Raw genomic sequence first — 23,755 nt, forward strand, 5'->3', positions numbered from 1 at the left:
CCGATTCTCTGAGTGACCTTTGGAGGCCTGTTTGCTCCCCCACTCAGAGAATCAGGAGGGCATCTGTCTCTCAGCCCCCAACTCCTAACTACTTCCCATCCTCCTTCCAGGGCCATAGTGTGAGGAGTCCAGGAAGGGGCCTGATTCCAGGATCCCCCTCCCACTGCAGGGCTGGAGGCTGTAGGGTCCGAGGGAGTATCCTTCCTTTATTAAGGCGTGAGCAACCAGGAGAGGTCAGATGTGAAGCTACGATCACCCGTCCCCTGTGTCACATCTGAGCAGTGGTCTGCCCCACTACACGGCAGGAATGTGCTCCTGATAGGTTCAGCAGGAGCACGCTTACACACCCTGATCACGTCACTACTTCCTGGGTGTCTCATCCAGGGCGGACCTTCCTGTCAGAGGCTCTTTGCTCTGAGCCAGGTGCTGTCCCCCCAACCCCTGTCTCAGCTCTGGCCCTGTTGAGGATGGTGGCACACTGGGCATATCTGTCACCTCCTCCCTAGGCAGGCCTGCAGAGACCTGGGCCCCCAGTCAGCTCTGCTCTGGTTCCCTTCACAGCCCAGCTGTCCTCTAGGGGACCGACCCTATCAGTAATGCCCACTCAGTGCACAGGCCACCCTCCAGGGGAGCCCTGAGCAGCCCAAAGCTGGCAGGTCCTTTGCTGGGAGTGCACAGTGAGCTCACAGGCCCAGAGTGGTGGTCCAGCTCGACCTGCGGAGCCCCCGCACTGAAGGGCTGCATATCCCTCAGGCCTCCTTACCTGTGACTACACCCTGTGGCTCTGGACCTCTGCCTGTGGGACTACTTTGTGGGCCCAACAAACAGCTTTGTACTGTCTCCTGCTGGTCCGGACAGGTGCTGAAGTGCTTGTATCCTGCCCACCCCGGCAGGCGCCCACTCAGCACCAGGCAGGAAGCACACACAGACACGGCCACGGGCGGCCAGACAAGGCGAATGCTTTTATATTAGTTTTTCTGTAACAAGAAAAATCAGCTTTGAGTTCTTTATCATTCTTTTTCTTAAAAAATAAAACAAAAACAAAAAGACACTCAGAACTCCCCACAGGCCCAAAGAATAAAAATGGTGTCTCATCAGTGGAGTCGGGCCCTTTCTCCTCACTCCTGCCCAAAGCTCCTGGCAATCTCAGGCTTTTCCTCTGGCATCAGTGGGGCTTGCCCATCCAAGATGTGCCTGTGGCCAGCCAGGGCATGGCAGGGAGTGTGACTCCCCCAGCAGGTGGAGGGCAGGGTTGGCAGGGGCCAGGGCAGCAGTCCTGAAGGTTCCTGTCCCCAAAGGTAGAGAAAGGAACAAAAGCCAGCTTTTGTGAGTTCCATAGGGCAGCAGGCACCTGGCCGCAGAGAGCTCGGAGATAACTGTGTCTTCTCCGGAGAACAGACGGACAGACGGACAGGCAGGCGGAGAGCTGTTCTGGCCACTTCTGGCTGGGGTGGCATAGGCTGAGGAAGGCTGTTTGCACATGACGTACGTGTGTGTGTGTGTGTGTGTGTGTGTGTGTGTGTGTGTGTGTGTGACCATGGAGGAGGAAGTAGGAGCCTCTGCATGCCAGAGTGGGGTCAGACCCTTCCCCGAATCTGCGTGACTCAGAGGCAGTGATAGTGGGGGTGGGGGTGGGGCGGAGAGTGGGACCCTTTGGTGGCGACGTGCAGCTGGCTGTGTATGGGTGTGTCATGGAATCCGCATGTCTGGCTGTGGCACAAACTGTAGGAAGGGGTGGGATGGGAGACTATTCGGCCTGTGTTGGCAGAGGGGCATGGGTACAGAGCGGGGTGTATTTGTGAGTGTGACAGAGTGGGGGCTCACAGGGCACAGGCATGTGCTACACAAAGGGGTCCAGCGGTCCATCATCCTGCAGAACACGTGGGAGAGTCAGGAAGGCCACAGTAGACGCAGCAGCCACGACCTGCCTGGAAGAGGTGGATCAGAACTGGGGGACCCCCTTGATGGTGCTCTGGGGGGACAGGTGACTGTGGGGAGGAGGAGGACTTGCCCTGGGAGCCCAGAGCCAGCGAGAGCCCACTGGGAGGTGCTCGTGCTGATGTGGGCAGGCCTGGTGTGGACGACCGAGCCTCTGGGTGCCACGGGCCACTCCACGGGCCTCTGGCAGGACTCCGCTCAAACTGACCTGACCTGGCAATGTCTTCCACAGGGGGCAGATAATCTCCTATCCCAGGGTTCTGCCATCCCCCCTTGTGAGGTCCATCAAGCCCTCACTGAATGGCCTGTCACCCCTGTTGCTGACCCTGGGCTCTGCCTGAGGACAATGCCTGGAGAGAAGGGGCTTCATCTTCATTGCCCTGGACCCCGGGAGTAGAGGAAGGTGACTCACAAGCACTGCCCTCCAGGCTAGGACAACTGCCTCCAGGCACACTCTTCTTCCTACCTCCCTCTGTCGGTCACGAATGGGGTCCTCACACCCCTAGGCTCCTCTCTATCCCAGGCCCTACCTCAATTCAACATCCTAACAGTGGCCCAGTGGGCCACACCCTGACCCTGGGACCCCCAGCTTGGCTCACCCTGATATCCCTCCAACCAAACCTCTCCCGCCTGTAGGGCTCACCCCCAACCATTCCCCCCTCTAACATCCATCTCCAGGGGCCCTGCCTACCCATCCCTCCTATCTGCACCTCCTTTCCTTCCCAGCCTAAGTCCTGGGATCCACCACCGCACAAATGCTTGCCCATACACTCACTTTCCTTGTTCCTCGCCCTCCTGTCCCACACATCTGGCCCAAAACCCAGCCATAGTTGGATCCAACCGTTCATCTTTCCCACACCTACCCCCATCTGCTGCACAGAGAAAACAGGGGCTGAAGGCATCTGGCTGACATGACCTTATGTCCAGCCATCAAGCCACTAACCTGTGTGTGACTGCAGCTACTCAGTCCTCTGTCCCTCCTGCCACAGTGGCAAAAGCACTCACCCTCCTGGCAAAGCCAGTTCCTCCAGCTGTTTCAACAGGATCACTATGCCCCGCTCTCCTCTCTTATATCTTTAACTCCTCCCTCCACACGGGCCCTTCCCCATCAGCATTCAAACACCAGCTCTATTCCTTAAAAAAAGCCTAACATGAACTGAGCCCTGCCTGAACTTCTCACCGCTTCCCACTACCAATCTCTTTCATCTCTTCACTGCCAAATTTCATGAGAGAGTACTCCTTTCCAGCCATTCTCCACTGCCATCGCCCCTGAGGCTGCTCCCCACCGCTCATGGGTGACTGCCTTGTGGATAAACGCAGAGGGCCCTTGGCAGTGCTCAGCTCCATCAGTCTCTCAGCAGCACTGACAAAGCTGATTCTCCTCACTTCCGGAGAAGCTTGTGCATGTATGCACAACATGTACGTGTGCATAACATACGTGCACGTGTGTGTGCACATGTGTGTGCATAAGGGCCCGTGTGCAAGGGGATGCATGTGTACATGTACTCACGTGCATGCAAGTGTGCACATGTTCTGCATCTGTGAATGTGTGCATGTGTGTAGTGTGTGTTCTGTAAGTGTGTGCTTTCGGGTGTGTATGCATGTTTAGACACATATATGTGAGCAAGGGTATATGTGTGTTGGTGCACTGTGTATACAGCAGGTGCTTGTGTTACATGTATATGTAAACACCCTCTGTCTTGCACTGTCTGTGGTTTTCCTACCTCCCTCTCCAGATTCGCCATCTTACCCCCTCTACAGGTTCCCCTCCCACTGCCTTCTCATTCTCGCTGGGTGAGCACCTCCGGCCTCCTATGGCCTCAGTGGCTGTTTCAAGGCTGACAATGCCCAGGTCCCCATCTCCAGCCCAGACCTCACTTCTGAACCCCAGATCTATGTATTCAACCCATCCTTGGGCAGCTCCCCCAGTGTCTTCCAGGCCGCTCAAACTCAACATTCCCCTAAACAAACTTGTTCTTTCTCTCATCCACCCAGAATTCCAAGTTTGGACCAGGGCCTTGTCTCTCCCTCACCCTATGTCCAGTAGGACTCTCTGTCCCTTAAGTATGCCCCCCAACCCTTTTTATGCCCATCTGCTTGTCTGCATCCTCACCTCCCACCCCCATCATCTCTGGCTTGGACTGCAGCAGTAGCCTCTGCCTGAGCCCCACAGCATGCCCTGCTTCCACCATCCCAACCCCCTGCGTGTCCCATCAGGGCACTCATCACCCTGGAGAGAATCCTGGCATATCCTGGCATAGGCTGGCCTGCCATGGGCTTGCTGCTATACCCAACCTCCTACCCAGGGCCTGGCACATACCAAGCGCTCTGATAGGTTTGCAAAAGGAAGGATGAAGGAAGAACATGGGGGAAGAATGGACAGAAAGACCCTAGACTGGGTCAGGAAGCTGGTAAGGAGAGGTGAACGTGCCTCCATGCAGACCACCCACCTCTGTCCGTCAGATCCGCTTCACCTGGGCACTATCGCCTTTCCTCGTCCTCATCTTCCTCCTCCTCGTCGTCCTCTTCCTCCTCCAACTGGCCCCGGTCTTTGGAAACGTCACCAAACTCAAAGTTGCCTTCTATGTCCAAGACCTGCAGGTGCTTCAGTTTCCGGAAGGCACTTTCCACCACAGAACCCACGGCCAGCTTGTTAAACCTGTACAGCGACCCACGTGGGGTCAGTGCCGGGAGGCCAACCCTCAGAGTCCCTACACTTACACACCCCAGAAGGAAAAGGGGAGGGAACAGGCTCTCCAGGAAGATGGTGCAGCAAGCACAAACAGCAGGGGGTGGGGGGCACCGTGCATCACGGGGGTCCAAGCTATCCGGTGTGGCTACACTTTGCGGGGTAGGGGCTGACCTTGGGCCACTGATCCATCCATAAAGCCAGGAGAAGGCTTCCTCTGCATATGCTCTCACTACTATTTGGGAGTTGCGGTCATGGGTAACTTCTATTGCTGCCCTCTGGATTTAACCCTGAGGCCTGAGACCCCTGAGCTGTCAGTTTGGGGTCACCCCAGTGCCTGGTATGAAGAGGCACACAGGCAAGGCCAGAGGCATGCTGGGTCAGGGACATATAGGCAGTGGGAAGGCGGAGGCTGGGCTCTGATCTCAGGCCCCTTCAACTCTCTGTGCCTCAGTACCCTGTAGAAGCCAAAGCTCAGGTCATAATCTACCCCAATGTCACCCAGCCTAGGGCCTTCTGGGCCCTGGGAGTGTGCATTCTGCCTTTCTCTGATCTGTCTCCTTCTCTCTGATTTGAGGGGGTGGCAGGTGGGGATACTAGGAAGACCCACCATGGCTCTGCTGTATGGAAGCTCCTCATCTCCTTGGGGAGCTGGGTCCCCTGAATCATTCTAAACTGCCAGAGCCCAGTCAGGACGTGAACATCTGCTGTCCTCTATCTGAGGAGTTCCAGGCACAGCCTGGCTGCCTGTGGACACATCATCACCTACGCTCTCTGAGACTCAGAGAGTTTTCTGAGTCTCCCAGGGGGTCATCTTCAGGGCCACAGGGGACCTCCTACCTGAGAAAGATGCCCTTGAGATTGGGTGTGGAGTCAAAGGCATTGGCAGGCACAGTGCTAATCTTGTTGTTCTGCAGGTACAGGTACTCAAGTGACTCGGGGAGCCCCTCGGGGATCTCCGTGAGCTGATTCCCGGCAATGTCCAGCAGCTGCAGGGGTGACCAGGAAGTCAAAGCACTTAACAAAGACCCCTGCAACTCCCCAATGTATCTAAATCTTACCATAACCCTGTGAGGTGGGGTCTATAACTATCCCCATTTTCCATAAGGGGAAACAGAGGCTCAAAGAGATTAAAACATCTGGCCAAGACCACACAGCCTGTACGAGGCTGGAACCTGCTGTGCCTGACTCCAAACCCTTGTTCTAATTGTTGTTGTCCTACTCAGCTCCTTCTGCCTTCCCACTTGGATTCACAGCCAGGATGTCTGGATATCACAGTCCTTCTTCCTTAACACAGCTGTCACTTCCCATCAGAAGGGCAGGGGCCAGGGTTCCTCGAGCCTTGGAATCTCACCCCACTGGCCCCAGAGGAGGGTGGGTTTGAAGGACCATATGGGTGGGGCTGCTCATTTGGAGACCTTGGGGGTCATATGGGCAGGGGCCAGAAGCAAGCGTGCAAGGCAGATATTGACTCTGGCATGGCAGCCAGGCCCGGGGCTGATCAGTCTCAGATTCACCACATGTCTATAAGAAGCAGGAGACCAGGAAAATGGGGTGGTTTTCCCAGGGAGCTGAACAAACCTGCAGCAGGCAGTAGACCTGGACATTCACGGACCCAGCTCACTGCCCCTCAGGCTGTCAGCACACCCTCACCCAACACACAGCTGTGCAGCTATGCGTGGGATTCCATCATCTCCATTCCTCACCCCGATAGCTGGGGCTCAGGGTCAGGAAGTACGTCGAGCATTAATTACGAACACAAAAAGGACTCTAATAATTCGGATAGTTCTGTCAATCACAGAGGGACAGTCATACCAGAGCATCACGGGAAAGGCATACCCAGTGAACGCCCTAAGCAGATAACTCCAGACTCAGGGTGGAGTGGGACCATCTGAAAGACTTTATCAGACTGCAGATGGGTGCGCCGCACCCAGTCTTGAGCATAAAGTCAGAGCTCTATGACAGCTCCTCGCTCAGGCCTCGGCTGAGGAGCTGAGAGCCGCTTCTGCACTCGTCCAGACGGAGCCCTTGAAGCCTCGCCTCCTGACCGGCTCAGCAGCCTGGCCTGACGCCCGACACTACACACCCCAGTGCCGTAGGGACTCTCGCTGAACACTGGACTCTCTCTCTCTCCTTCTTTCGTAAGACTGTTTCCCTGGCCTAACCCTATTGCTTACAAACCTGTGTGATCCTCTTGTGTGAAACTGTTCCACTAAGACTATTGGAGACTCTCTTCTGGCCGGAGCCTTGGTTAATGCCCTTGGTAAACCGAGTCAGTAGGACTAGATCCATGGCTTTCTTCTAACCGAGTCTAAATTGTGGAAAGACACAAACGTGTGTGTGAGCCTGCTACTTTGATAGTCATGTCCAGCTCACAATAGGAAGCTGGGGGCCATGAATCCAGATGGAACATTCAAGGGAAGCACGTTTCACACCCCATAGGGAGCCTACCTACCCACAGGGCTCCCTGTTCCCCACTGTGTTCCCTCCACACAGCTCCAGCACCTCCTCATCCATTCCATACATCCTCTGAGCTGCAGACATAGAATCCACTAAGACACTGACTCTACCCTCAGGAAGCCAGGCTGGCAGGGGAGATAGACACAGAATCTGACAATGACAGCCGACGAATGGGGCCCTGATATGGGAGCCTGACAGTCTCAGGTCAGGGGCATTGACGGCAGCCAGCACAGGTGGGGGTTCTCATGCAGCGGAGCAGCTGCTGCTTGTAGAAAGACCCAACAATGAGAGGAAGAATCCCCCACAGTGGACACTTTATCCCCGAATGAACTCACCCAGGCCCAGGAAGGCGTTTAACCTGCCCATCGTTGGTGGCTTCTGGAGGAGGTAACTCCTAAGCCAAGTCCTAGGTATAATCCAGGAGGGTAGTGACCGTCCAACTGGCTTATTCCCTGCTAGGTCCTCAGTTCTAGAACTGCGTCTGCATATGGTGGGGACTTGATAAAGGCTTGTGGAATGAATGAGTGAGCAGGTGTCACCTTGTGGAAAAGGTGCTTCCAGCAGAGGGTCCAGTATGAGCAAAGCTCAGTGTACCTGTGAAAATAAGATGCTCCTCTGGGAGCAGGAGCGGAGCAGGCCTTGAAGGCCATGGCAAGGATTCTAGTTTGGGTTCTAGGGGCCATGGGGAGCCATGGAAGGGTTCTGGGCAGGAGCATAAGCTGAGCATGTGTTATTTTTCAAAATACCCTCTGATTGCATATGGAGTACAAGGGTGGAGACGTCCTAGGAAGGTAGGGTGCCGGCAAGAAATGGGGGTGGCTTGTCTGGGGATATGGGTAACAGAGATGGAGAGAAGTAGACTGAGATGTGATGGTAGAACTGGCAGGGTGTGGTAACAATGGGCGTTGTAGGGCAGACAGTGTGAAAAGGAGATGTCAAGGACAGCTTCCAGGTTTTCCGTGGGCACCTGGGTGGATGTCGCCCCCTTCAGTGAGTTAGAAAGTGCAGGAGGAGGAGCAGGGGTAGAGGAGAGGACAGTGGGGTTTGGGATCCTTGAGAACAGGTTCCTGAGGTATACCCAAGAGGGACTAGCACAGGTGGTTGGATCCTGGTGTCTGGCTTTCAGCAGGGCAGTCTGGGTGAGGAGAGACCACAGCTAACACTGCTCCTGCAGAGCCAGCTGCCTCCCCCAACTCTACCCGGCTCCACCCTCAGGGCTCTGCCTCACCTCCTGCCTCCCCCCAAACACACACACACACACACACACACACACACACACACACACACACTTAGACATACCCCCTCCTGACAGCTCCCCCCAGGAGCTCCCCCTACCAGGCCAGGGCCTTGAGTCCAGGAGTGAACACAACAGACTAAAATGCCTGCCTTTATTCTAGTGGGAAGAGCAGGCAACAAACAAGCAAACAGATGATCTAATGTCCGGAAGGGATGAGGGTTATAAACAAAGCAGAGGAAGGTGGTAGGCGGTGAGGGAAGACCTCCCAAGGAGGTGACACTTGAGCAGATCCCCGAGAAAGACGGAGGAGCAAGCCCTGAGGACATCCAGGGCAGAGAGGACAGGAAGGCAGAGGCCCTGAGGATCCCTGGTGGTCCTGGTAGGGCAGCAGAGTGGCCTGGCAGCACCTGGGCCCTGCCTCCCAGGTTTCTCTAATAAAGTCCCTTTCAATCCCTCACTGAATACCCCTTTCATTGTAAGAAACTCGATTCATGTGGCCAGACATCCTGCCTGACTCTGACCATGTCCACAGCAGCTGCACACACTGGCCAGCCCCAGAATGCCTCCAGAGGACACCTCCAGTCCTACACGGACCACACCATGGGCCTTGCTGCCCTCCCCTCCCCCAAGCCCAGGCTTCTTTAGGCACATCTTCCTGTGCCTTAGAGTGGGTGAGCTTGACTCTCCTGCCACCTGAACTGGCCCTACTCTAGCCTAGTCCTCCTGAACCATGGAACCCCTACCTGTACCCATGACCGTCCCTTACACGCACAGCCCTCCTCAAGCGTGTACCTGCAGATGGCGAGCTCAGCCTGGCCATACCAGCTGTATTCTGCCCTCACGCCTCTGCCAGCCACCGTCCACATGGCCCAGCCCCCTACCCCAAGGCGCAGCCTCCCCTGCAGGTACCTCCCTCATGGCCCAGCCCTCCTGCCCCCCCTTCACCAGGGCCCAGCAGACGGGTGGGCTCCCGGCAGCCATAGCACAGCACTCCACAGGGGCATGGCCCCGCCCCGCCCCTTACCTGCAGGCGGGCGAGGTCGGCCCAGGCGCGGGGGCCTAGCGCGCGGCTGCGCAGCCGGTTGCCGGTGAGGTAGAGCTCACGCAGCTGGGCCATGCCGGCCAGAGCCCCGCGGGCCAGGGCGGCCAGCTCATTGCGCTTGACCTTCAGCACGTGCACGTTGCGGGGCAGCCCCGGCGGCAGCGTGTGCAGTCGGTTGCCCGATAGATCGAGCGAGCGCAGCAGGCGCAGCTTGCGGAAGGCGTCGCGGTGCACCTGCGGGCTGGTGATGCGATTGTAGCTGAGGTTGAGCTCCTCCAGGAAGTAGGTGGTGGCGAAGTCGTCGCGGCCAATGCCAGTGATCTGGTTGTGCAGGATCATGAGGGTGCGCACGCGGCGGGGCAGGCTGCCGGGCACGCGCTCCAGCGCGTTGTTGTACAGGTGCACGGTGTGCAGCCGCTTGAGGCCCTGGAAGGCCCGGGGGTGGATGCCGTGCGCTCGCAGCTGGTTGCTGTGCAGCAGCAGGTACTCGAGGCTGCGGATGGGGGTCAACACGTCTGCATCCACGCTCCGGATGGCGTTCTTCTCCAGGTGCAGCAACACCAGGCTGCGTGGCAGCCCCGCTGGGACCCGAGACAGATTGTTGCTGGACAGATCCAGGTACTCCAGGCTGGAGAGCTTCCTGCGGGGTAGGGGAGGGAAATTAGGACGTTTGGCAGGAGTCCACATGGCGTTTGTTTCCACTATTATTCCCAAGGGAGGTGGCAGGCGACCTGCCTCTGAATCATCCCAGCTCTTCCAGTGCTCACTGGGGGACCTCTTTCCTCTCCAAAGCTCTCATTGGGTTATTCAACGATATTGGTGTGGGAAGGCTCTAGCATGGTTCCGGCACTAGGGCTTTATTTGAAGACCAACTGTTTAAGGCCTTTTGTGGCTGCTCTGGGCCCTATAAACAATGAAAATATATTTGCCTTCACCAGGAAAGCCTGAATTTCTATTTTGTACCAAGAAGCCAGCCTCTGCAAATGCTTCCTTGCCTCACTGGAATTTTGGCAGGCCTTATCCATATGCATCATTTGTTCTCGGGCATGGAAGTGTCAGCAGAGGCACGAGACTCAAAGTTCCTTCTCCAGGGAACTGGCCAGGGCAGGTGGGAGAGGGATGTGTGTGAGATGGCCTACTGGGGGGACCCTGGGAGGAGCGTCCCTGGCACCTGGTCCCCCCAAGGCTCAGGCAGGGGCTCACCAGAAGGTCTCATTGTCCAGGCCCTCATCCGTCAAGTAGTTGTTCTGCAGGTACAGCTCCCGAAGGTTGCTCAGCTCACTGAAGGCACCTGGTGGGATCTTCTCCAGCTTGTTGTTCTGGGGGATGGGGCAGTGGGAAAGGGAATGTGAGGGAGAGCCAAGAGGCAAGGGCAGAGTCTTGGAAGGAGGTATGGAGAGGGGTCTGTGGAAGCCACAGGGAGTGGGCCCCGGCTTAGAGGATTCCAGGTGTGCGGCTGATGGCCAAGTGCCCAGGTATCTGCCTGCTTCTCTGCAGCAGACGCTGTGCCCTCTGACACATGCCCAAGGCCCCACAGCCTCACCACTGTGCCCATGTGGGCCTGGGCTCGTACCCCACTGTGGGTCCCTGCTCTGGGGGTACCCCTCTCTGCCCTCTCCCTCTAACCTTGAGGTGCAGTTTGTAGAGAGCCGGCGGCAGGTGCTTGGGTACATGGCGCAGGAAGTTGCTGGACAGGATGAGGATCTCGACATTGCTAGAACCATTGAACATGTTGTCCGGCAGCCCGGCGTCCGCCAGCTTGTTGTTGTGCAGGTACACAGACCTGGGGGACAAGGCACAGGTCCTCACCCACCCAGGCTCCCCCGCCCCCAGCCCCAGCTCTAGCCCACCTGGTGGGCCTCCAAACTTTGTTCAGGTTGGTCCTGGGGCCCAGGACACCCTCTTCGCTTCTGAAGAACCTCAGACCCCACCTGATACCCCATGCAGTTCCCCCATACAGCGAAGGGGACCAAGGACCCACCTACACAGCTGAGGGGACCAAGTTACTGGCAGAATTAGGATTTCTTGACCCCCCTGTCTGTGCTCCTCCATACCCTTCAAGGTTCTCAGTCACTCCCTGACTGTCACAGCCCTGGAGTCCCTGCCTGTCAACCCCACACAGCTGGCTTTGTGGGACTTTCTGAAGATGGGGAGTACCCCTGATGCCCAGCACAGGGTCTGGCTCAGAGGAGGTGACGCCTCATTCATTCAGCAAATATATAGTGAGTGCCCTTACATGTTAGGACTGTTCTAGACTCTGGAGATGTAGCAGTGGAAACAACCAACAAGACCCTGCCCTCATGGAGCTAACATAGTAGAAGGAGAGAAGACAAGGAACAAAAGAAATGCATAAAAGATACAGCTCCTTCTTGCTGTATGCCTCTCTTGGGCCTCAGCCTTCTCATCTGTGGGATGGAACCACACACAGCAACCCTGACTTCAAGGGAAGATGGAAAGAATTGAGTGAGGTGACAGATTCAAGGACAGAAATGGCACCAGGGTTAGACAGCCCCACCCCAGCACCACTCTGCCCAGCTCACACACTTGGGCCTCACTCTTCCCAAAGCTGCTCTCAGTAAGGGACAGCACTGCCTGTTGGAAGATGCTTTTTCCCCAGGGGCTGGGGAAGGCAGAAAGCACCGTTACCCAGCTTCCACAACCCTTCAGACATCACACTCTGTCCTCGCCTCCTGGACCTATTTCTCTTCATCCTTTAGGCGTCAGCTTTCATAGCCTGTGCCCCTGCAGCCCCTGGGCGTCCTTCAGCACAGCCCTGAGCATGGACATCATGCCCACACTGCATGGCATGGCCCTCCTCCAGAGCTTGTCTGGGCCCTCTCTGCCTCACTCAGGGTGGCAGCCTCTGCCTCAGCTCCTCCCACTTCCCCAGCCAGAACCCAGGATCCCCCTCTGACCTCTGACCTCAAGTTTGGCTTCTGGCCAAAGGTGAGCCCGTAGATCTTGGTGAGATAGTTGGCAGCAAAGTCCACACTGATCAGGGTGTTTGGCAGGAATCGGGGTGCCAAGGTCAGCTAGAAAGGGGAGAGTTGGGGTAGGAAGACGAATGGAGGGGCAGAGGCCAGCTGAGTGCCATTGCTTCTGACTCATTTGGGCCCCTTTGATTTGTATCCTCCCTGTAACCACAGTCATCTTTCTAAAATGGAAATTAGTCCTACTTCCCTGATAACACAAAAACAGAATTTTCTGTAGCTCCCACAGCCCTGAGCTTTGCATTCAAAGCCCACTGGGCCTGTCCCCTGCCCTGCCTGTCCTCCTGGTCTCTCCCCTCACCGGTCCCAGCACTGGCTGTCTATCCAGCCATAGTGAGCATGCTCGCTTCCCCAGATACAGCCCACAGTGTCCCCCCTTCATTCATGCAACAGTAAAGCCTGAGTCTACAACATTCCAGGCACAGTTCCAGAAGCTCGCTGGGCAAGTCCTGGGGAACAAAACAGAGAAGTACCCCCTGCCCCGCCCAAGCTTACATCCTCGTGGAGAAAGTAATAAACAAGGAATAACAGTATCTGATGTGATCACTGTTATGCAGGGAATTCAAACAGGCTGAAGACAGAGAATGACTGGGTTAGGGGCTCAGGGAACCGGTGACACTTAAGGCATGATGGCACCACAAACGCCATCTAAAGGGAGAGCACCCACAGCAGCAGGAGTAGTGAGTGTGTGCCAGGCATGGGGGTTTGTGAGATGTGGGGGCTGGAGTGGAGCGAGAGGGAGCAAGCGGGGGGAACGTGTTAAGAGAGGCCTGCACGACACGGGGAGAAGTTTGGCTTTCATTCTGGACCGAAGGCAAAGCCATAGGATGGTTTTAAACACGGAGGGGGGATGTAGGGGAGACGTGGGGCATGATTTTTAAAGGTCACTCTGTATGTTCTGAGAAGAAGGGGCAGCAAATGAGGAAGCAGGGGCACCCAGGTGTGGGATGGTGGACCTCCGTCCGGGGCTTGAGGGTTTGCAGTAGGACTGGATGTGGCGAGCGAAACACTCCTGGGTTTGCCCTCAGACCAGCGATGCTCTAAGCGATTGGAGATGCCCTTTACATAGATGGAGAGACAGCAGGAGGATTGAGCGCTGTGGGTGGGAAGCAGTAGTTCTACGTCCATTGGACATCTAGGGGAGACATCCAGGAGTAAGGCAGATCTTTGAGACTCAAGTGGGAGGAGTGGAAGAGACTGGAGAATGCCACTGGACGTGGCCACGATGTAGATGCACTCTTCCAGGGAGGGACTGGGTCATCTCCAAAGAGTGCAGAATGAAGGGCCCAGGACAGAGCCCTGGGGCATGCCCAATAAATATTTTGAGGTTGAGTGTGTTTGTGCCTTTTCGCTTGCTGTTCCTTCTATGTAGTGCCCTCTGCCTTGGGACCCCTGCCTGAAATCCTGTTACCTTTCAAGACCCTTCAAATGCCATCTCCTCCAGGAAGCCCTGAAAGCACCCCCTCCCCTCCACTCCTCTAAGCCTTGACCTCTGTCTTCACTGACCACTCTGATGCCCTGGGTTAAGGTGTGGGATCTGGACCATGTCTGAGCAGCAATGGGCCAGCCCAGAACAGGCCCTGTGAAAGTCCCCTGAGCTCATCCCCCGATACCAGGGGGCTAGGGCAGCACACCTCCACCCTGCTGCAGGCCCCTCACCTTGTTATTGGCCAGGTACAGGTAATTGAGGTTGGTCAGATGCTCAAATGCCTCCTCCGGGAGCCCTTCAAAGGACAGGCATCGGTCAGAGCCCTGGATGAAGGAGACGCTACAGGGGAGCACACTAGTACCAATCCCCCCAAGCCCACCCCACTTGCCAGGATTGGGGAGGCCACTGCCTGAGGCAGGTGTGGCTCTGCTCCCTTCCCAGCCAGCCCCAACATGCCAGCCCAGCCCCTTGTTCATGGGGCCCACACTCAGAGGAGCAGATGGGAAGTGTCCACTGAGGGATGACTGTTCCTTCACCTGGGCCACCTGGTGAATGGATCCCCATAAGGTCAGGCCATGGGACAGAGGACTCAGCCTCACTTTTCTCTGCCAGGAAGGTGTGTTCTCCTGGAGGCAGCCCCAAAGGGTCATACCTGACCCCATGGCAAGGCCAGGCTGCAGCCTTTAGGCCTCCCACCATCTGGCCCGCCCCTGCCATATATAGTGTCAGGACTTGGCTGTCACTGGGAGCCCTGCCAGGCGGGCCCTTCTCCAGTCCTGATGATGGCCTATGACACTCGGTTCCAGGCTCCCAGACCCTCAGATGCTGGGACTCACCCAACTATCTAATGAGAGGGAACAGTTACATAAACTGTGCAGCATCCCTCCATGGAATACCCCGCTATTGCTGTTATGTAACATGGCGGCCACGGGGAGTTTTAGCAACCTGAGAAATGCTGCTGAGCTAACTGCTGAGAAAAACAAAGCACTTACAGTCATATAGTAGAATACCTATACTATAAATTCAGCTGGGAATTAAAAAACACAAAAAAGACTGGATTGGATTGTAATGACGGTTGTACAACTATATAAATTACTACAACTCATCAAATTGTACCTTTAAATTGGATAAATCTTACGGTATACAAATTATACCTCAGCAAAGCTGCTTTTTAAAAAAATAGAAATATACCAAAATGTCAACAGTAATGAACTCCCAGGTGGCAGAATTATGACGGTTTTTATTTTCTATTTTCCTTTCTGTATTTCCAATTTTTCTATAATCAAAATTACTTTCATCATCAGAAAAAAAATCACTTTTTAAAACTCGAGGACTCTCCAACCCTTTGATTCTAAAGAGCTTCTGTGAACTGAGGAATCTACAACAGAGGTCTCTGCAGCTCCTCCCCTGAGCCAACCCTCAGGTCTCAGAGACGCCCCCGGGTGGCTTTTAGGCAATCACGGGGAGCAGGGACCATTGCCAGCCCAGTCCAGACCTGCTCTTTTCTACATCCTGGGGTCCACGGCGGCGGGGGGGAAGGGGGGGAGGGGGAGGGCTCTCCCCAGGGACACTGAATTCCCCGCCTGGTGGTCCCACCCCCGGCTCTGGGTGATCCCTCACCTCGGGAAGTCAGGCGGTTGTTCTGAAGGTTCAGAGTCTCCAGCTGATGCAGCCTGGAGAGCTCCTGGGGGTGGATCTTCTCCAGCTGGTTGTTCTGGGGATGGAGGGAGAGGGCGGTGAGGGGGCAGCACGGGGGGTAGGCCCGCCCCCATCCTCAGCCCGAGTCCCAGGAACCATTCCCTCTGTTGGACACCCCCTTTGGACTTCTCCCCTGTAGTACACAGACCCTGGGTGCTGGCTCTAGGCAAGGCCCATCTGGGTGGGCCCAGTCATGACCACAGCAGACTTGGGGGTTCCACCTTCTAAGAGCCCACACACACAGTCCACAGGCAGTGCAAACGGAGTACCGTTTCCCCTCCAGTCCTGCTCCCTGCATGTCCAACTTGGGGTCAAGTGTCCCCAGCCCATTCTCTCCACCCTAAGCCAGAAACCACCTTTGATTCCGTTTCTCAGCTGTGTGTTCCCCATAACCCTTGGAACACTTTAAAACCTGGGTTAGGTACCATCTCCTCCAGAAGCCTCCCTGGCTTGGACTGGGAGCTGGATTAGCAGCTGCTCCAGGCCTCACAACTAGTCCTTCTATCTCCATCTGTTATCTCTACCTGTTTAGGTGTCTGCCTCCCCCCACAGACTGTGAGCACCGCAAGGCCAGGGCATGTCCGTGTCCTCCCTACGTGCCCAGCTCTGCACACAGGACCAAAGGTGGAGAGCAGGTACTCAGGAGATATTCTCTGAATGGATGAGTGAGTGAATGAACCAACAATAAGTGCTATTGTCAACTTGTCCCTTTCCCGCATAGTCTACCCTGGCCTTGGGCTCCCACCACCTGCCTGCCCAGACTGGGGGGCGGGGAGGGTGAGCCACTTTCCTTCACTGGACCTTCTCTCCTTTGGAAATAGATGTAACAGCACCTTCCTCTCCCTCAGGGCTAACAGGCCACACAAGAGTGATCACGAGTGAGCCAGTGTTCCCAGAGTCCCAGTCTGGAACAGTGTGTCCCACTTCCCGTACCTGAGCTGGGGAGAGCACTCTGTTCTCTGAGCCCCCAGAGCACTCGATTGGGCCCATTTTGCTCTTGTTTTCCTGGCCTGTCATGGTGTCTGAGGTGCCCTGACTATCTATTCAGAGGGTTAGCTGCTAGGCGGGTCTGTGTCCATTTTCAGACAGGGACTGAGTTAGCTTATGGGCCTCAACCCAGACTGTTGCCAGTGAAACAAAGCAGATTATATCATGGTGCTCAGTGACCAGGACACTGATCAGAGTGGGAACGCCTCACGGTGGAGTCAGATCCTCCTGTCTGACCTGACCTGTACCCTATGTCTGGGGGTTCTGGGTAAGCAGGAAGCTGTGACTGTGGGGGTTCTGGGACAGGAGCTGCGAGTGTGGGGCAGCCCCTGTGACCGTTGGTGCAAAGCTGGCCTCACCTGCAGGGACAGGTGGTTGGTGTGCTCAGGCAGGTCCCCTGGGAACTCGCGCAGGTCAATGCCACCACAGTCCACGACACCCTCCTGGGAGCAGGCGCAGTCTCGGGGGCAGTTGATGGTGGCCAGGCCAGGCCCCGGCTGCTCAGGGCTCAGGACCAGCACAGGCCCCTCCTCCACAAATTCATTCTCTTCAGGGCTCAGGCTGTGGGCGCCATTTCGGCCAAACACAGGCGCCCTAACCGCGAGCGCTGGTCCCAGCTGCAGCTGCGATGGCAACAGCAGCAGGAGCAGCAGCGCTTTACTCCGGGCCATGGTGCCTGCAGGAGGGATGGAGTCAGACCCACCTTGGCACCTGGGCTGACTTAGCCTGACTTAACGGTTAGGCACCAGGCTAGGGCCCGCAAAAGTCACAATGGGGCCCTCCTGGGCGCCACGCATAGCCCAGTCTGCACCCCGTCCTCAGCATGCATTGACCTGCTGACTGCCGCCCTCCTCTCACCAGCCGCGCCATCAGGGCTGCCCTTTGGAGACGTGGGGGTAAAGTGAAGCTCTGTCTTTAGGCAGGGCTGCGAAACCTCCCACAACCCTCATCAGGACTGGCCCCAAGGAATCTGTACCCCCACTTCACAGAAGGGGAAGCTGAGGCCCAGGAAGAACTGTGACGTGCAGGGCTTGGCCTGGACTTTGCTGAGCTCTCGCTGCCCTGGAACAGGCAGTGTTGGGAGGCCTTGTCCCTCCTCCAGCCTCCGTAGCCATGGTGAGCCAGCGCCAGCAGAGTGCATCCCAGCTCTTTAGCGTGCCGTTCTAGGATCTTCAGGACTTGGCCCTGCCTCTCTTCCAGCTCCCCCACCCACCTGCCCCAGTTACACAGGTCTATTTACTAGTGCCTCCCTGCAGGCCTTTGCCTATGCTGTTCCCTCTGCCTGGAATACCGTCCCCCTCTCCTGTGTAATTAACAACTTCTCCAAGAACCAGTTCCAGCATTGTGTCCTCTGGAAAGACTCTGAGATGCCCCAGTGCTCTCCGTTACTGTGGAAAACTTCCAGTGCCACCTCCCAGTGCCAATGGTGACCCCAGTGCCACCTCCCCATCCTCCTTCCCCCAGGGCTTGGCATGAGTTGGCATGAACACGTGGAGTGTCTCTCTCCCACACAGGGCTATGAGCCACTCACTCTTTGTGTCTAGGTGGAGGCCCAGCCCAGAGCCGGGAACCGAGTAGGCATCAGTGAATGGAGCTACTGCTGCCCCAGGACCGCCCAAGTTTTGTTCCCGGGGTTTATACTCTCTGCTGCCCGCAGCAGGGCCTGCTGTGCTCACATGACCGCTGGCACCTGCAGGAGACCACTCCCCAGCATGGTCCCCCGTGGCAGCAGGGAGTGGGGTACAGGGGATGGCTTCAGGCCATTGAGGAAGACATTGGGGTTCCATAGACCCAGCAGCCCATGGGCCAGGCTTGGCTCTGGACTGGTCCCTGGAGTTCTCTTTTCAGGAACTCACTCAGAAAACATCTCTGGGGTATAATAAGTTATGACAGGTGGTAGCTCAGGTCCACTGACTCTGGAGTCCCCCAGACCCCCAGTCAAGTTACCCTCCGCCACTTAGCAGCTCTGTTCCTCTCTGAGGCTCGGTTTCCTCATCTTCCAGATAATACATCTGCACTCACTTCTGTGAGGAGTTCTCAAGGTAGCAGACCAAAGCATTTGGCACCTATTAGGTGACAGGCGCAGCTATCATTTGAACGCAACTACTGGCAAGTATCCAGGCCTGGTGACATTAGATTGGGAAGCACAACCCACAGAGCCATTCGAAGGATCTGACGAGGTGCTGCGCCTGGGAGGGCTGGGTAAGCTGAGAGCTTGACGAGGACGATGGTGTTGCTACCTGATTGAGAAGGCAGCAGGCTCTGGAGCTAGACAGCCGGGGCTGCAAGCTCAGCCCTGGCTCTTATCGGCTGTGAGACTTTAGGCAAATGTTGTCCCCCTCTACACCGCAGCTTCCTCACCCATCCATGGGGTGGTAACAGGGCTGTCCTAATGGGGAAACTGCGAGAGCCATGAACTGCACACAGGAAATGCTCAGGAAATGTTAGCTCTTCCCACCACTAGTGTCTGACCTGCGGGCCTCGTTCACATCCCCGCCACGCCACGGCCCACTCCAAAAGCCCCTGCTTCTTCCCTTTCCCTTGTCTAGATTCTGCTTGTGGGTTTTGGTCCAGCCCCAGACCCCTCTCCTGCCAGAAGATTTGCAGACTCTCGCCTCCTGGGAATTCCTGCTACCCTGAGGCTGCTGCAGCATTTCAGATACCACTTTGCCTCACTCCTTGGCTCCGCCAGCTCTCTGAGGTAAGGCCCCATCTGTCCCTAGCCTCATGGGGGATACAGGTGCGATGCATAAGTTCCCTGCTATCAGTCTGGAGGGGGCAGCAGACCCCAGCATAATAACCACTGTCCCCAGACTGGATGAGCCCTACAGAAGGGGCACAAGGCCCCAGAGGGAAAGGTGTGAGGAGAGAGAAGAGGGGCAATAGCCAGGCTTGCTTGACCCTCCAGGTCCTCTAGGCCTAAGCAGACTCGGGCCTCAGCCCTGGCCTGGTAGGGAACCAGGGAGCCCGCCACATATAGTCCCGGGTTCTGGGATCAGTTGGCAGCACCCTGGCCCTATGCCCACCCTACCAGACCCCGGCTGCCCCCATCCCCTGAGCAAATGGGCAATAAATCCTCAGCCAGTCTACAGACCATCATTCCAATGGCACATTATAACCCCGAGCAAGCGCAACAGACTTCAGCCACCGGAGCCCCCAGCATGATTAGTCTGACCCCACTGCACGTCAGCACTCTGGGAGGGGGCATGTGGGCCCAGACCCCAAATTCAATCAAGGCAGAAGGATCCTTTCTACATACCCTGTGCACTCACTGGACCAGCTATTTTTCCTCCTTCACCTTCAGTTTTATATCTGTAAACTGTATCTGTAAAAATATTTATTTTAACATTATGATCTATACTGAAAATGTTATCACTACTTTACAGATGAGGGAGCTGAGGCCCAGCGGGATTGGCCAATATAACACCGCTATTAAATGGCAGAGCCGAGCTCCCGGCCCAGGTCTTAACCGCAGTGCTATGGTTAACGCAAAGCACAGGTGGGCACTGAGGACATAGGCCACTCAGGTCGGGCTCTTGCCATTAAGAAGCTCACACCTGGTCTGTCCAATGTGGTGGCCACGTGTGGCTGGCTACTGAGCACTTGAAATGTGGCTAGTCTAAATTGAGAGGTACTGTAAGTGTAAGATGTAGTGTTTGGGTTTCAAAGACAGTACAAAAAAGAAATGTAAAGTATCTCATTATTATACTAATGATATCTCATAAAATAGCTCATTTAATTTTATATTGATTACATGATAGTATTTTGGATCTTTTGAGTTAAATGAATTATTTAAATTAATTTTATCTGTTTCTTTTTACTTTTTTTTAATGTGGCTTCTAGAACATTTTACATTATATATGTGGCTTGCATTTGTGGCTCACACCGTATTTCTATTGGACATGATGTGTGAATTGCATTCTGTTGAACATTACGTATAAATTGCATTCATGGCTTACATTATATTTTTATTGGACATTATATGCGAATTGAGTATTATAATCCCAGTGTCATCAGAGTATGATAAAGGAAAGCTACAGTCCAAAGGAAACCAGAGGAGGACTAACTGTGCCTGAAGGCTTCCCAGAAGAAGTGATGCCTTAATCTAACCATGAAGGATGACTACGGTATCAGGCAAAAGAGAAAGGGTGATACAAGCAAGGGGTCAGCATGTGCAAAGGCTTGGGACCTCTACAAAGCTCACTACAGTGTCTGGTGAAGGTTGGGGACTGGGCTTGATGCAAGTAGGCAGTGGCCACAGTCCAGGTGAAGAAGGGACTTGAAAGCCAGGTTAGGGAGCATGACCCTTATCTTTGGGGAGATGAAGAGCTATTGAAGAGCAGGAGTCTGGCTTAAGCAGGTTTATGGACCAGTGGGTGCAGGCAATAATAAGCCTGGTCTGGGCAGGGAGGGCGGTGCTGGGCTGCAGGGATGGGGAGGAGGAGCTGGATTCAAGGGAGAAGGAGGAATAACACAAAGGGCTCAGAAAGGTGACCCCGGTGCCACCTTCTTCTCCTCCCAGCTTGAGCAGCCACCCTTAGGACCTTGGGATCCTGGGCAGCTCCACCGCCTGCTTTGCTGTGTGACCTTGGCCACCTCACTGACCTATCTGAGTCTCCTTTTTCTGTTGTTGTTCTAAGAATGTGGAACCACATAATCCCCCAAGGCCCATTCTATGTGCCTAGCCATGTAGGAGCTGTATGTGTGGAAGAACAGAGGACACAGCAGCCCCCTGGTCCCTGGAAATCCCGAGTGAGGAGTCCCCCTAGAGAAGAACAACTCACACCTTTGGGAAAGCAAATGCCCGGCAAGAGGGGCAGCTGGAGACCTTTAGCCTGGAAATATCTGGGTTCCAATCCTGACTGCTGTGTGAGCCTCAGCGAGTCACTTCAGTGCTCTGAGCCTCTGTTGACTCGTTTGGGCAATGGAGATGAGGGCTCCTCGTGAGGATTAAACGAAACGACATGCCCAGCTGATGCTAGCACCCAGCAAGTGGGATGTGCACACGTGAGGTTACTGTTACTGAGGAAGTACCTGGGACCGCTGCCCACGTCAGGGAACCAAATCTCAACACCCTGAAGGGTTGAAGTGTGGGATTAAGACAGGACTAGAAGAAGGGGAAGGAAGGCCCAAATCAGGAGGCAGATCCTCCATTCCCAGCACCATCTTTCTCCTCCATTCAAATTCAGTAAATACTCGCTGATCACCTCCTCTGTGCTGAACCCAGAACAACCGCATCTGATAGACTCTAACAGCAATCTCAAGACTAAGACTTCGACTTCCTACTTTTCAGATGAGGAAACTCAAGCACACGGAGCTCCCATCACTACCCATGCCCCCAGCAAACTCCTACTCAAATGCCCCTGCTCAGTGAAGCCACTCCTGCCCCTTTGGCTGGGGTAGGGAGTTCCTCGGAGCTCCCTTTGCACCCCTGCCCACTGCATCCCTTCAAGTCTCAGCTGAGCCTCGCTGACTCCCCAGGCGTGGAGTGGGTGCTCAGAACATGTTTGTTGAATGAAGGAATGAATTTGTGAAAGGCAGAGTTGGAACAGGTCTGCAACATTATCTGGTCTGACTCCCTCCATTTACAGATTAGTATGTTAAAGGCAAGGCCAGGACTAGAATTTGTGTCTTCTGACTTCTGCGCAGAGCCTTAAATTGGTTTCAGAGGCTGAGGAGACATTCTCCAGGTGGACAAAAGGGAGGAAAGGCACTCGAGGCAGGGGGAAGGGCATGGGCAAAGTGGGGTGGGAGGAGGGAGGTGGGTTGAAGGAAGGGTAAAGGGGATGAAGGTCCGCGTCTCCAAGGGCATCAGCCACCATGCTAAGGTGTTGGTGACAGGGAGATAGCAAGGGTTCCAGGCACGTCATAGTCAGAGCTCTCATGTACCAGGCCTGGAGGTGCCACTATTAGTCACCCCCTAGCCAAGATTCATATAAAAGGGACAAAGTATGCTCCCACAGATCTCATGAGAACTCATGTGAATCTGACATTTCTGAACTTGCACTCCAGGCTAGAGTAGCCTGGGCTCTGGGCCCTAAAAGGGGACAAGACCACCCAGGTTCTCCCTGTTCACACCAGTGGTGCCTGTTGGAGCCGGCGGACCACAGCTTCACTTTCCCTGGCCTGTCAAAGTCCAAGGGCTGATGCTCGGAGTGCGTGGGCCCCTAAAGTTCCCTAGTGAACTCCCAGCGCCGGACGCGCATCCCTGTGCCTCCGGGACTGGGACGGTCAGCGCCGCCCGCACGCCTGTGCCGTCTCCCGTCTGGCCCCCCACCCCCAGCCTCAGGGGCTGCCAGGAGCCCGGCGCCGCCACTCCTCCACCTGACTGCGCATCAGGTATTCTAAGGCCGCAATCTGGTCTCCGCCCCAGGCCGGGCTGACAGTTCAAGGACCTACAAGCCCGGGCTCCCGCCGCTTTAGCGGGAGGGCGCCCACCCCTCTGCCCACTCTCCTCGTCGCCCCACCCCGACCCCTCCTCAGTCCAGCTGTCCCAACCGGGGGGCAGTCGCGAAGGCTGACAGATGGCCGGCAGGCCGGCAGCTGAGGGCTCTGGCTCCGCGAGTGCGCGGCGCTGGGCTGGGTCAGCTCCGTGGACGCGCGGGCTCTGCCTCACCTGTCCGCGCGTCCTAGGGACAGGGCTCTGCCCCTCTCTAGGCCTCAGTCTCTCTGTCTGTAAAGAGGTCGAAGTGTGGACTAGCGGGGACGAGTGACGTGGACATAATCTGCGCCCGGGCTCTGGGTACAGGGGTCCACGCCCCTCCCCAGTTCCACCTGACCCCCACATTCCGCGTCGCCCGCCGGCGTCCTTCCACTTCCCCCCTCCCATTCGCCTTCAAATTCTTTCCAGATGTGCGCAGTGGGAGGGGCCCGGGGGCTGCGGCCAGCCCCTGGCCAGAGAGGAGGAAAGGCCCCTGCCAGGTCCGGGTCGCTGAGGGGGTCGCACCCCTGAGGGTGAGCTCCCCGGCGTGCCACCGGCGCAGGGCTCCAGCCGAGGGGCAAGATGCGGCGGCCCCTCCCGGGGCAGCTGCTCGGCCGTCCGCACTAGGCGGGAAGTCCGAGTCCGCTGCCCTGGCGCAGCCCCGACCCCTCGGCCCAACCGGCCGCCCGCGCCCAGTACCTGCTGCGCCCCCGCGCCGCGCCGCGCCCCCCCGGCGAAACGCGCCCTCCCGAGTCTCCGCTGCGCTCCGCGGGCGCGGGCTCCTTCCATTCAAGTCGAGCAGTGCGCTCGGCTACGCAAGTTTTGTTGTGGCTTTTCTCCTCCCCGCCTCTCCCCCGCCCCCGC

The 23,755-nt window shown here is 56.2% G+C and overlaps 1 protein-coding gene across 5 annotated transcripts; it reads right to left on the reverse strand.

Annotated features, from left to right (window-relative positions):
* Nucleotides 1-935: 935 nt before the first annotated feature.
* PODN (podocan) lies at nt 936-23,721 on the reverse strand. 5 transcript variants are annotated; one of them, XM_081056791.1, is made up of 11 exons: nt 23,591-23,721; nt 16,830-17,146; nt 15,406-15,499; nt 14,016-14,080; nt 12,289-12,398; nt 10,993-11,149; nt 10,570-10,685; nt 9,349-10,006; nt 5,468-5,616; nt 4,389-4,597; nt 936-1,928 (listed from the first exon to the last, which is right to left on the reverse strand). In XM_081056791.1, the coding sequence occupies exons 2-10, from the start codon at nt 17,139-17,141 to the stop codon at nt 4,420-4,422; spliced, it is 1,839 nt and encodes a 612-aa protein (XP_080912917.1). In that variant the 5' UTR covers nt 17,142-17,146; nt 23,591-23,721; the 3' UTR covers nt 936-1,928; nt 4,389-4,419. The 5 variants fall into 5 exon arrangements, with proteins under 5 accessions (XP_080912917.1, XP_080912920.1, XP_080912918.1 ...); XM_081056794.1 differs by having other exon boundaries at nt 937-1,286; XM_081056792.1 differs by having other exon boundaries at nt 937-1,870.
* Between the last annotated feature and the right edge of the window lie 34 nt (nt 23,722-23,755).

This window comes from Rhinolophus hipposideros, assembly GCF_964194185.1.
Source record: "Rhinolophus hipposideros genome assembly, chromosome: 8".
NCBI lineage: Eukaryota > Metazoa > Chordata > Mammalia > Chiroptera > Rhinolophidae > Rhinolophus > Rhinolophus hipposideros.